Raw genomic sequence first — 13,526 nt, 5'->3', positions numbered from 1 at the left:
ATAAAAAGTACCAAAACCAGTATTTCTGTACTTCTGCTGACACTTCCTTTCCACACACAGAAACACTAGGAAGTTGTAAACCTTCTTTACATTAGTCTCTTCCTGTTTAACAATCTGCTGTATTCGGCCCCCTCGGCTTAACAAAGAACTCCGTTACTTTTGCAAATTGTTAAGAATCGCTTCTAGCGGTTTGAAATCTCAACTTGTTTTTATTTACTTGTGTAAAACTTAAAGCTGAACTCCGAGCAAGAACAAAATAAACTCCATTTAATCATGTTATGTGTTAAATAAATTACTAAATGTATTCTTACTAAGAACCCTGCGCAAGTGATTGTCTCGTCTATGGACCAGACTCATTAACGGCCCAGTCACACCATCAAGATTGTGTTCGGCCTCTGGAACATATCCCGGCCGGCTCAGTTTTTTTGGGGGCTCTGAACTCAATAGCACCACGGCCACGCCCCCCGCCCGCAGTGTGATCGCCGGCACCCATATTAGTGCCTGCTTTTCGGTCCAGTGCAATCTGCAAAAAATAGTGTTTGCAGCATTTTTTGCAGATTGCACTGGACCGGAACGCAGGCACTAATGTGCCATGCGTTCGGGTGTTGGCGATCACACCGCAGGTAGGAGGCGTGGCTGTGGAGCCATGGAGTTCAATGCACCACCACGCCCCCAAAATAACCAAGCTGGCCGGGTTGTGTTTCAGTGCGTTCCAGAGGCCGAATGCACTGGAACACACTCTTGATGATGACTGGGCCCTTAGTGAAGATTTAGCTGGGCTGCTTATTGTTCTCTTTGCTGGAGATGAAACTGTACCTGAGGACTTGCTTCTGGTTGATTCATGCTGTGGATATGTGCTTTCACCATGCTGATTTATGATCATTATCCCACTGGTGATTATGAGAGCAGCTCGCACATAAGGAAGCAAGGCCATGCCTCTAACAATATTGCAACTTTCACAAGTGGTACAAGACATAACAGTTCAATACTAGGGAAAACATCAGCTGGAGGGAGACTGCAGGCAATACCAGTGAATAGCCTTCTGCATGCCTTTTTTAACCGCTTCCACCATTCCACCTCTTTAGCAACCCAAACTCCCCACATCCACCCTGCTATCCCCAGCACAGCCACACTTTGAGCCAACCAAGGCGCTATAGGTTTGTGCAGAGCCATCAACCACAGTAAAAACATGCTTCCAAATGACTAGAGCAAAGTGATGATCCAATCACTATGCTGTGGCACCTTCACTGTCCAAACAGTAGTCTGGGAAGGTTTCAGATCTGATGTTAAATGTGAAACAGCAGTGTAGACTGCAGGGAGGTCCAGGAAGCACTGACTGCCAGGAATGCCTGAACCACAAATTTGGGTGAATAGACCTTTCAAAGCATATATATTCCAAACATGTATTTTGCAGTTTGCCTGGAGTTCAGCTTTAAAAAATAAAAATTAGAACCACTGCATGTGAACAAGTTAGTAACATAGACGGCACCCCTTTTTCTTAACTCACAAATAAAAAAAAGGATACCTGTCCTGCTGGGAGTGCTTGGAGGACTGAAGTCTGGCCACAAAATATAAAGTTCACATTACAGAAAAATATGCATTTTAAAGCTGTATCTCAATTTCAAATGCAACCACTAGGTGCCACAACAGATCAGTTCTGCCAATCTCAGTCCTAAGAAGTGTGGGGGCTGTAGAGAAGGTCTCCTCTTTGTATTACTAATAGTCTCCCTCAAAGCTTCTTTAATAAAAGATATGAAACTAAACCCACCTGACCAGTTTTTCCCATTCCCCCTTCCATCCAGGCTCTGCCCTTCCTCACCTGTGCCAGGTTTCTCTCGGTCCCTCCTCTTCCTTTTCCTCGTTGGTTTGAGCCAAGCCTTGTCCATCTTCCATTTTTTCTTACTTTTCTTTTTCAGACTGCTCGAACTCTGAGCAGAAAGGAACAGAGTGGAGTTAAAATCGGCATGGGACTACGTAGGTACAGATGTCACAGGCTGAAGCAGAAATATCACATCACCACTTACTCTCTCTGATTGGTTACCAGAACCGTCCTCTTCTTCCTCCTCCTCTTCTTCCTGCAGACAGTGAGAAGAGTCAGTTTGCAGCTAAAAATGTCTGTTTCGCCTGCTACTTCCTGCTAAACGTCCTCACCTTGCTGTCACTGTCCCCTTGTTCCTCTAAGGACAGACTGTCATAATACAGGCTGAACTCTGCTCCGACGTCTGGCTCCCAGTCTTCAGCTCCATCTTGGTCCCGGGATGATCCTGGAGCTGTTGAAGGTTCCTAAATAAACTAAAAGTAAAAAAAAAAAAAAAAAAAGATAATTTGAAGAGGAAGGGACTCGGAAGCTGGACCCAAAAAAGGCAGGCAGAGGGCAAATTACTTGAGACCAGTATTGTTTGCTATCTCCCTTCAGCTAATCTTTCCTTATTAATGACTCTTCATGCCTGTTCTGCACTGTGTCTCCGATGATAGAGGTAGTGCTTTTATTCCCTCATGTCAAAGCGAACAGCAAGGAAACGGTAAGACGGTAATGACATCACCAAACCTCAGTCTATGAGACTAGCAGTCAGATGCAGCAGTGCCTTGGATCTCACACTGCAGATATAGAGTTATGATGCTTTAGGTACAGGAGTGCCTAGGCACGCTGACAAATCAGGAAGTGCATTGCTATTTTCCACTTGGGTACTGCTTAGGCACTAGTAACATTTCTACATTTTCCCTATAAACATAGTAAATCTTCGTTTTAATCAGAACGTAAGAATGTCAGCACGAAATCCAAAATGTTTTTTTTCGAACTTTATTTTTTTTTTAAATATTTTATTTTTTATAAACTTTTAATTTTTTTATATTTTATTTATTTTAATTTTTATACTTTACTTTCAGGGGCTTTGGGGAAATATTGGGGTCTAAACAGACCTCTGATATTCACCTTTTAAAATAGAAAAAGAGATTGAGAACACAAAGTCCTCAATCTCCTTTTCTGCAGCCCATGTTATCAATGAGCAGGAATCCTCTATACCGAGTGTTCCTGTTCATTGATAACATGAGGACAGAGTAGGTTTACTATATCCACAATCATGGACGAACAGGAGGTGATGTAGATAACTTCTCATTCATTCATCATTGGGTATATAGTAAACATACTCTGTCCTCAATTATTTACAAACACTCAGCGATCACTAATCACTCACTGCTTGTACCCGCTCTCCATCCTGACTCACTGTCACAGGAGGCTGAGCAAGTGGTGTGGGGAAGAGAGCTCGTTCACTTGTGACAGCTGACTCCTCCCCACACCGCCAGTCCTGCCTCCTGTGACAGCTGTCTCCTCCCCCACACCGCTCTTCTGATCTGTCACAGGAGTCTAAGCGGGGCCGGTGCGGAAGGAGAGCTCGGCCTCCTGTGACAGTAATGGCTGTCTCAGCCCCCACACCGCTGCTCTCCTAATCTGTCACAGGAGGCTGAGCGGGGAGGAGAGACGCTGGCCGCTCACAGCGCTCTCCTCCCCCGCACCGCTCGGCCTCCTGTGACAGTTTCTCTCCTCCCCGCTGGGACACAGAGCAGTGCCCAGTGAAGAGGAGAGAAAGCAGGGATGCACCGCTATTTCGTCCGAAAGATGGAACTTTCTGCATTTTGTCAAAACTGCCATTTTCGGCCGATATGTTTCGGCAGCTAAAAATTTTGTGCATCCATAATAAAAATAATAGAAACGAAACAAAACTTCAACCAAGAAAGGGTGCTTGAGGTGAACACGATGTCTGGATCTAAAAAGACAAAACAGATCCACTAGTGGAGCTCAAAGTTCTTTTACAGGTTGTTTTTTTATTGCCGTCATAGGAAGTAAATTGTGGTCTGGACAAACACTAAAGACCTATGATCACTTCAGTGGGGAGGCAAACACCAATAAAAGCACTTAGAGTGAGGAAGGGTTAGACCGGTGGTCGGGAATCAGCTGCTACCTGTGCCCACATTGGGGGAAATTACATTTAATTTTCTTCTGACTGTAGCCCACAGGAGAGAAACCAGTAAAAATCTCTCCAAGACAAAATCACAAAATGGACAGACAGGCTTACAGAGGTGTCAGCTAGGAGCATGTAACCCTAAGTGCCTGTTCACACGACGTCCGTTTTGTGTGCTGACCTGATCCGTACGCTCCTGCACTCAAAATGCATCCCAATGTATCCCTATGTGTTTTATGGGCTACAGTTCTCACGTGTGCAGTCCGTTCAGGTTTACGACAGAAAAATACTGCATGTCACATTTTGTACGGTCAGGAAACGCAAACGTGTCAAAAACGCGTTGCACTGCCGCCAACATACTAACAGCCCCACTCCAGCAAAAAATATATATATTTTTTTAATGGAACGCATCAAAAACGCGGCCAAAACGGACTGCATCAGTAGCATCGCGTCGGCAGATCCGGACCTGATCAGGACCTGAAACTCATGTGAACAGGCCCTAAATGACATACGGACCAAATGATAGTAATTGTAATCATATAAACAATGAAATCTTTCTGTGTGATGATCACATGTATGTGAAGCATTGTTGCTGAACTGCAACAGTCCAGGGAGATATTCCACAGACATCCTGACACATTGTTACAGGACAATTATCACAACTCAGAAATTCTCACCTCGGCTTCCTTAGATTTATTGGCTGGAGTATCAGAGCTCTGAGTAGAGGTGGTCCTCTTCTGTGTAGAATCTGAGGAGAAAATAAAAAGCAAAAATAGAACCGTATCACTACCATATAGGACTCTCCTGATCTCCCATTTCTGTTAAACTGCTCCCACATACCTGGGCTCTCCCTCCTCTCCACCTCAGAGTCTTTCTTCTGGGCCTGCTTCTCTCCATCGGCCAAATGCCTTCCATCCCCCAGCACCTGAAACAAAGGTATGCGGCTTTATACAAGGACAAAAGTGTGTGAGCTTTACCCTAAGCAGAAATCCAAGCAAACAGCTAAACACTCAACTTGAAGTATGTAAACAGTTTTATCTGCCTGTCAAAAGACTTGTAGTTTTGTTCAGGAACTCTTCATTTATACATCTCTGTCACATGACACAGCTAGGCTGATGTCATCACTATTTTCTGCAGTAGTTTTACAGCCTTCTGTATTTTTATTTTATTACAGATATTTATATAGTGCAGACAATTTACGCAGCGCTTTACATTCATATCAGTCCCTGCTCTCAAGGAGCTTACAATCTAAAGTTCCTATCTCACATGCATACATACTAGAGTCAATTTAGACAGGAGCCAATTAACCTTCCCTGGAGGAAACCCACGCAAGCACAGGGAGAAGATGTAAACTCCATGCAGATAGTGTCCTGACCAGGATTTGAACCAGAGACCCCTAGTGCTGAAAGGGAGAAGTGTTAACTACTAAGCCACTGTGCAGCCCACTACTAGACCGGTTATGTATAATTATAAATATGGTGGTAGCTAAAATTGTTCCCTCACACATTGTAAATCTGTAGTCAGTTGGGATGCACAGATACCGATACTTTCTACCTTCCCAGATATCGGAACTTCCAGTCTGAAGGAGATTTCATCTGACCAGCAGTGCCGCGAGGGAACATGGAGGTGGTTTCCCAGCCAATCAGGAAACCAGGCTGCAGATAATGACTAGTCGCCCAGCTTCCCGATTGCTCGGGAAGCTGGCTCTATGCCGATTGGCCAGGAACCTGACTTCCCAGCCAATCAGCATCGAGCCGGCCAAACAGCATGGTGCTGGCTTCCCGTATAATCAGGAAGGCGGGAGGTGGGTAATGATTGGCCAATCAGCATCGATTTGGCCAAACAGCATGAAGCCGGCTTCCTGGTCAACCAAAAAGCCGGGCAATTGGCCAGGAAGCCGGCTCCATGCTGATTGGCTGGGAAGCCGGCTTCTAGGCCAATCAGCATTAAGCCAGCCAAGCAGCATGGAGCCAGCTTCCTGATTACCAGCAAGCCGCCTCCATGCTAGCGGAAGTAACGATATCTGTACTCGGTATCGGCGAGTACCGAAATATAAATATCAGTACTCAAACTCAATACCGAAAAACCCGTATCGGTGCATCCCAAGTATTTAGCCATTTGCTTGAACCACCTCAATATAAGTGTGTTCTAGCACTATCCTTTCCAGGCCATTTTTCAGTGCAGTGATATTTGACAATTACCGAGTCATGCAACACTGTACCAAAAAAATTTTATACCATTTTTTGAGACCGATGGAACTCTTTTGGTGATACTTAACACACACACACACACACAGACACACACACTAAAAAAAAAAAAAAAAAACAACAACTCTCTTTAATGCCGTCTTAAAACATTTCAAATACAAATTCCAGGACAGTAAAAAATGCACCCAAAATGAGCCCTTTCTTGAAATCAGACATCGCAAGGTGATCTTAATATTTTGCCCAAATGTTTTGCAAACGAAGAAACGAGCTGGTACTGAGGGGCTTAAACCGAAGCTCTCAAAGTTGACATAAGAAATGTGACAAATGCTATATTTTGCCCCCATTTACACTTTAAAAAGATAATTGATGATGGTTTACGCTTACTTTTATTTTGTAGCTTTTGCTTAGAAATTTATTACCGAATGTTATATATCTTTTATGTATAAGATTAAAATGTTCACATAAAGAGACTGCCAGTTTGACTCTTCAGGGCAGCCCCTCCACCCTCCTCGCAAGCGCTCCCTTCTGCTGACGAAGCTGGCAACAATAGGAGGAGCATGTGACTACCTTCACTATGCCAGTGTGTGGGTCAAGCAGCCAATTGCTATGTCTGAGCACTGTCACATGACAGAAGGAGTCATGTTACAGCTCCCCAAAACCTCTGAGCTTCAGATTTTAGTGCCGACTGCAGCAGAGGAAAGAGTGGGAGATGCCAAGAAGGCAAGTATCAATGGGTGGGGGGGAGAGAATTCATAAAGCAATAGCTGCTCTGTTGTATTTCCTGACACACTCACATTGCCTGCCCGTGGCATGGTCTTTCTGGCGCGGTGCACTTTGTCCATTCCCTCCCTGTTCATATTCAGCAATCTCATGGCCAGGCTCTGTTGTGTGTGTGGCATCTTAGCAGCTCCGGTCAGGGACATTTTGGCCCTGCTGGAGATTGGTGAAGAGGTCAAGGAAGGCGGTGCTGGGAGAGACTTGGAAGCATGGCCTGAAGGGAAGACAAAAAAAAACATTTCTTAGCCAGCGAACACATATAAACATATACTGCTTATAGCCTGTTTTTTCATATCCATGACTGGTGTTAGATAACAGGTGTAATGACTGGAAGACATTTTTCTGCTTCTCTGTCTGACATGCTTTTCCTTAAACTGCTGTGTTTGACCAGTTGTTGCCACCGAATGGCAATCCCCTCCACTACTTTCTTTCTGTTGGCAGCCAAAATAACCATAGCTAGGGCTTGGAAAACACCAACAATTCCATTCCACTTGGTCAAACAAAAAATGTCGTGGATTATGGTCCATGAGAAACTTCACAGCATCCTCCAAGATAATAAAAAAAGTTTTGAATTGACCTGGACCCCCTGGTTGTTATATACAGGGGTGCTGGAAACCGGGTAATTTTCATTGTACAACTTTTCTGGAATTTTTCTCTGGGGACTATGTTTAAGGTTTAAGTAGATGTTGGGCTATTTGGTCGGGGATGGAGCTACTCTTTTCGGACTCTTAAGCGGTTCTGCTTCCTATAGTATCTATTTCCTTTTCCTCTTTTTGTCTGTTTTTTTTTTTTTCCTTTATGCTCGCACATGTGAGTTGTTTAGTACATAGATGCTGGACAGAAAGTCTATCGATATAGATATGGAGGAGATCATAACAAATGTTTGCTTCAGACATAGGCGGATCCCTAGGTCAGATATTCCTCTCAGACTGTTCTGATTTTTGATTTTAGTGATGGGGGATAAATTGGCAAGAATAGGTGGATAGATATGTTCTGTTGTACAGAACTATTATATATTGTGTGTATGGCTTCTAGTGATCCCCTCCTACTACTTGATTATGCTAATGTGGAAGAAACTGTAATGCAATTGTATGCTATACTGATTGTGCATCATGTGCTGTTTTATTGAACTTTGGAAAATTAATAAAATACTTTGAAAGTTAAAATCCCCTCCACTATCTGTCAGAAATAAAATGTGTTAGCTGGAAGGACACTTCAAAGAGCTACCACCCATTTCAGACTACCACTAATAGAAGACTGGCTGAACATAAAATGTCCAAACTATTCTTACTTCCAAGGGGGAGTGTGGATGCCAGCCACTAATCCAACAGATATGGATTTAACTATTTTATAATCAAGATTTCAAGCTGAAAATTACAATTCTTCTGCTATACTTAAAAGCTGAACTCTGGAAAAAAAAAACAAGAAATGCCCTTGTAGTGCCCCCACCCCCAAAGCCAGCAAGGGTAAAATGCTTGTTTATGCCAAGGGGACCAGGAAAAGGCACTTTTACTTATCAGATACCTCGCTCCTCCGGCAGGTGCAGCTCAAATGTTTTCCCTGATGCTCTGGCTTGTGGATGGTCGCTCGGTGTCCTCATGGACAATGCAGGGCTATTGGCCCTGCGTTATACCGGATGACATTACCAGGTTACAGTCCATGTACCCATTGCACTCCTGACCGCTCGTCCATCAAAGTAACATGGGTGCTCGGTATTAGACGAATGGCCACCGTCACAGCCGGTGTCCATACTCTTTTATACTTGATGACATCACACTGCCTGTCTGCGACTGCCTGAGTATAAGGGAGAAGAGGTTGCAGGACCCATCCTTGCAGCGTGAAGGGAGCATGCAGGGGATGAGGTAAATACAAATCCTTTCTACTGGTACCCTAGGCATAAACAAGCATTTAACCCTTATAGTGCGGGGGAAGGGGAGTTTCTTTTGTCCTCCCAGAGCTCAGCTTTCAGTATAGATCTGCTTTTAATTCCCAGCCTTACCCATGAGTCCTCGGCCTGCAGGTGAGAAGCTTTGGTTTTCTTTTTCAGGGTCCCCTGCCACTGCCACCGTCACCACCTCCTGAGTCAGGGTTCCTGATGCACCATCCGCAGACACCTCAACAGCAGCATCACCTAAAAATTAAACCGAACAGTAATGCAAGATTCTGATATAATTACACAGCTCCACTTTCCTTGCTTCCTCTGGCAGAAATAACCTAGCAGTCAGTCATGCTTCTAATGTAAACAAACAGCTGGTGCTACAGGCTGTTAAGAAATTAATGGAAACATGGTATCTATGAATTACTCCAGAGTGCCCACTGTTACAGAGGTAAGTGAAGGCTTATTTTAAAGCTCATCCACTGCATGTTAAAGTGTATATAGCGAACATTTTTATTTTTAGCATTGGATAGAGGGCTGGGTTAAAACCCCTGTCAATTTATTTTTTGCTGTCTCTGCCCTGTTAAAGGAGAACTATGAGGCAAGTGAAAAATCACTCAGCCTCATAGTTCTAGCCGACCTGTGACCATGAGACTGTCACAGGTCGGCTCAATAGATCGGTAAGTAAGCGAACACATGCCGTCGCTTGCTCACTTATCGATCATGTCCCTGCAGAGAGCGGCGACTGTCACTCACGGCTCCCTGCAGGGATTTCCCCCCTCCCCTATACGATTCTGCGGCGCTGACTGGCGGAACGAACGGGGAAGGGGTGGGTACAGCTGGCTCTGCCTCTAGATAGGCAGAGCCAGCTGTCAATCACGCAGCTGGGTGAATCCAGACAGTAAAGTCGGGATCCGTCCCGGCTGCGGCGTCTCAGTATACCGCGAGCTGTAGCTCGCGGTATACTGAGCTTTGGGTGACCGAGGACGCTAGTTTGTGTCCTCCTGTTACCCTTAGGAGAACTATGGGGAAAAGCCCTGACCCCATAGTTCTCCTTTAAGGAGAATTTCCTTCAACAAGAAATCCCTCCAAAGAGAAGTGGAAATCCCTTCTTCAATAAAACAAATGCCAGTGTGAAAGATTTACCCTCCCCCCTTATTTCTGTTACAACTGTAAAATTTGTATTTCCCATCACAATCTGTCTCTGCGACAATGGACACCACAAGAAATACATAAGGTGAATCTACCCAGAAGGAACACAAACTTTACCGGGGGTTCTAGCCCTTTTGTGAAAAAAAAAAAAAAAAAAGTTTTGGTTTGCCACTTCAAAAGAGAAGTGTGGGGTAACCTTTTTATCCCATAGTTCTGTTTAGGGTCACGGGAAGACCCAGAACTCCGTATATAGCAAGCTATAGCTCGCTATATACTGAGAGCACCGCAGCCGGGGCGGATCCCGACAATACTGTCGAGATCCACCCAGCTAGCTGATTGACAGCAGGCTCTGCCTATCTAGAGGCAGAGCCAGCTGTACCTGCCCCCTCTCCGTTCCTCCAGTCAGCGCTGGAGGATCGGAGAGGGGGGGAATCCCTGTGGGGAGCCGTGAGTGAGTCACCGATCAGTGCAGGATGATGATCAGAAAGTGAGCGAGCAACGGTTTGCATTCACGGACTTCCCGATCAATAGAGCCGACATGTGACAGTTTAATTGTCACACGTCGGCTCTAACTATGAGGATGAATGTAAATTATCTCATAGTTCTCTTTTAAGGCTTTTCTTTCACCGGGTGATCCTACCAGTGACACACTTCCAGCTTAGGGTGACAAACCTCAAACTGTACTATCTATAGAGGATCAGCGTTGTTACCCTAGGCTCATCTGCTGAATTGGACTACAAACACTTCCCCCTCTCCATTACATAATGAGGAGTTCTGTAAGTCCCAAAGCATAGCTTGGAAAGCCAAATAAAAAAAAGAAAGCTTTAAATATATTTACACTTCAAGATACTATAACTTCTTGTATATCCATAGCCTGAGCTCTAAGCAATACCCTGCCTAAGGTCCAGCTAAAGTTTCATACACAAAAGGTGTTTCTACCCCAAAAATGTATAACGCTTGACATTGTGGGTAGTAGGAAGTCATAATGTTACAGGTTTTGTACTTACCCCTCTCTGCACTGCCTGAAAGCCCCATGGTGTCTTCCACATGAGGGCTGTCTTTTTCAGACTCCCTTGGAGGCAATGCCTGGATGAAGAACATCAAGAGTCATCACAAGTCACTCTCAGACCTTTGTATCCGTCACAATACCCCCCCCCTAAAAAGAATCCTTCCTTCCTCTTCTATACATCCATCCAAGTTATACTTGGTTTCGGGTTTGATTAGACTCAGCCCAGACAATGACTGACATTACTTTTCATATGACAGATTGCCATCCCATCGGTCTCTCATCAGTAAACCCCTCTCCTCTTGTCTTCAGTCTTTCATGCTCACTGCTTTGTATTGGCTTTTGAAATTACTCCCGCAAGTCTATATACCTAAGGTACCCTAAATTTTCCAACACGCCCTTTCTATGTACGGACAATGTAACTGAACAATCCAGACATCTTCAATACTTACTATGCCTATACTGTTTCTTGCCTAATTAACCCCCTCATCTGATATACTGCCCAAACTGAACAGGTACTTAGTGCCTTCTGCAGTTATTCTCCAGATACCCCGTCCTACTTACCAACTATCTACCCCTCACTACCCAGACACCCTTTTTTTTTTTTATCACCACATCACTATACCCACACCTCCTCTCCACATGCTTGATTTAACTTCCCCTATACCTACTCACTCCTCTCCATATACCACCTTCTACAACCCCTATACCCACCCCTCCATATACCACCTTCTACTACCCCTATACCCACTATTCTTCTCCACATGCCCTCTTCTACTACCCCTATACCCATCATCTCCTCTCCCCATACTACTTATACTTCCCCTATACCCATCCTCTCTTCATACTACCCCTCCCCATACTACTTCTACTTCCCTTATACTCACCCCTCCTTCCACAAACCCCTTTTCCCACCCTTACACCCCCTTCCCCCGGTGCCTTATCAATTGCCCTTCATAATATCTCATTTCCCAGACAGTTCCCTATTTTCTCCTCTATTTTCAGCATTGTTCTTTGCAGCTTCATTCCTCCTCGCCCTCCACATCCCCTCTATATGAGCCCTCACACTCCACCTTCCTCTAGCGTAGTCCTCACTTTCCCTGCTGACACCACTATGCTCACCCCTCCCATCACATGTTATTGTCAGCTGGACCCTCATATTACAGCAACCATTATAGTTTCTCCTCAACACCATCATTTACACAATGCCACCCAAGGCTCAACCCTCCCACACAGCCCTCCCGCTCTCTCTTCCCTCCTGTCCGTCCCCGGCATTCCTCCCCTCTCTTTCTCTCACTCTCTCTCCCGCCGCCTCCATCGCTGCTCAGCACACAGCACTTCCCGTCTGGCCACTGACCTCACTTCCGGCTCCCTCCCCACCGGATTGGACGGGGAGCCTTCCAGCGGGTGGGCCAGCTACAACAACGCTCCCCGCTTCCCTATTGGCTCTCGGGTTGCCGTGGAGATACCCAGGTTCACGCTATCCTTCTCTGAGCCCATTGTAAACATTTGCGTGTCAGAAGTCACGTGCCCGCATCTTGATTGGCCGCTGTGCGTTTCAAGACTCGATCTGAATTCAGCTCTACTACTTAAAGCGGCAATGCCAAATGCAGGTTGCACGTGAAGTCTAAAATGATATACAAATATGGAGAATCCATGTAGTGAATAATAGCAGAATATAAAAAAGTAAGCGCCATATTTGGTGACAACACATGTCCGCTAAAATACTGAGGCGGAACTGGGCTTTGTAGTTTCTTCAGTCACTCCAAGTGCATTGATACTGTTAAAGAGAACCTGTCCTAAAGCAATATATTTGTATATAAAGTCTCAGGGGAGAGGGTGATACCAGGTAAAACTAATCTGTAGCTGAGATAAAACCTAGATTAGGATATTTGTTTTAGTTTTGGGTGCAGCCGTGAAGAGCATTATGATTAATAGTAATAAAATCCACACTCCATCATTGGTGGTCACTGGCATTTTAACCTCTCCATCATTGGTGTTCACTGGCATTTTAACCTCTCCATCATTGGTGGTCACTGGCATTTCAACCTCTCCATCATTGGTGGTCACTGTAATTTTAACCCTCCCATCATTGGTGGTCAGTGGCATTTTAACCTCTCCATCATAGATGGTCAGTGGCATTTTAACCTCTCCATCATTGGTGGTCAGTGGCATTTTAACCTCTCCATCATTGGTGATCACTGGCATTTTAACCCCCCATCATTGGTGGTCAGTGGCATTTCAACCCTCCCATCATTTGTGGTCAGTGGCATTTCAACCCTCCCATCATTGGTGGTCATTGGTGAATTAAAAAAAACACATGAAAATTGTGCAACGTTAAACAAGCACAAATACTTGGTGATGAAATGTGGTACGCCTGTAGCAGAATCTGCTATATGAGCTACTTTCCTGCCTTTCTCATGCATGCAGCACCCATTACAACCAATGAGCGTCGCAAAGAAAATGCGCAAAAAATGCACAAGAACGAAACGTGAAGATGGTAATGGGGACTTACATTCAAGGCATGGAAACTGTCAAGGTTGCCTGTG

General features: G+C 44.8%; 1 protein-coding gene across 1 annotated transcript in view; it reads right to left on the bottom strand.

The window, feature by feature from the left end:
* The window catches only part of EHMT2 (euchromatic histone lysine methyltransferase 2), a 29,335-nt gene extending 17,001 nt beyond the window's left edge, over positions 1-12,334 (bottom strand). Inside the window, exons 1-9 of the mRNA XM_018555858.1 lie at positions 12,275-12,334; positions 10,979-11,057; positions 8,948-9,074; positions 6,961-7,162; positions 4,800-4,884; positions 4,637-4,707; positions 2,152-2,283; positions 2,025-2,075; positions 1,774-1,928 (exon numbers count right to left, since the gene is read on the bottom strand). Coding sequence (XP_018411360.1) covers positions 1,774-1,928; positions 2,025-2,075; positions 2,152-2,283; positions 4,637-4,707; positions 4,800-4,884; positions 6,961-7,162; positions 8,948-9,074; positions 10,979-11,057; positions 12,275-12,295 — 923 coding nt within the window. The 5' untranslated portion in view covers positions 12,296-12,334. The remainder of the gene's footprint in view (positions 1-1,773; positions 1,929-2,024; positions 2,076-2,151; positions 2,284-4,636; positions 4,708-4,799; positions 4,885-6,960; positions 7,163-8,947; positions 9,075-10,978; positions 11,058-12,274) is intronic.
* Positions 12,335-13,526: the final 1,192 nt, after the last annotated feature.

Source organism: Nanorana parkeri, unplaced genomic scaffold (assembly GCF_000935625.1).
Source record: "Nanorana parkeri isolate BGI_ZX_2015 unplaced genomic scaffold, ASM93562v1 scaffold215, whole genome shotgun sequence".
Taxonomy (NCBI): domain Eukaryota; kingdom Metazoa; phylum Chordata; class Amphibia; order Anura; family Dicroglossidae; genus Nanorana; species Nanorana parkeri.
This window is presented reverse-complemented; position numbering and strand designations above follow the sequence as displayed.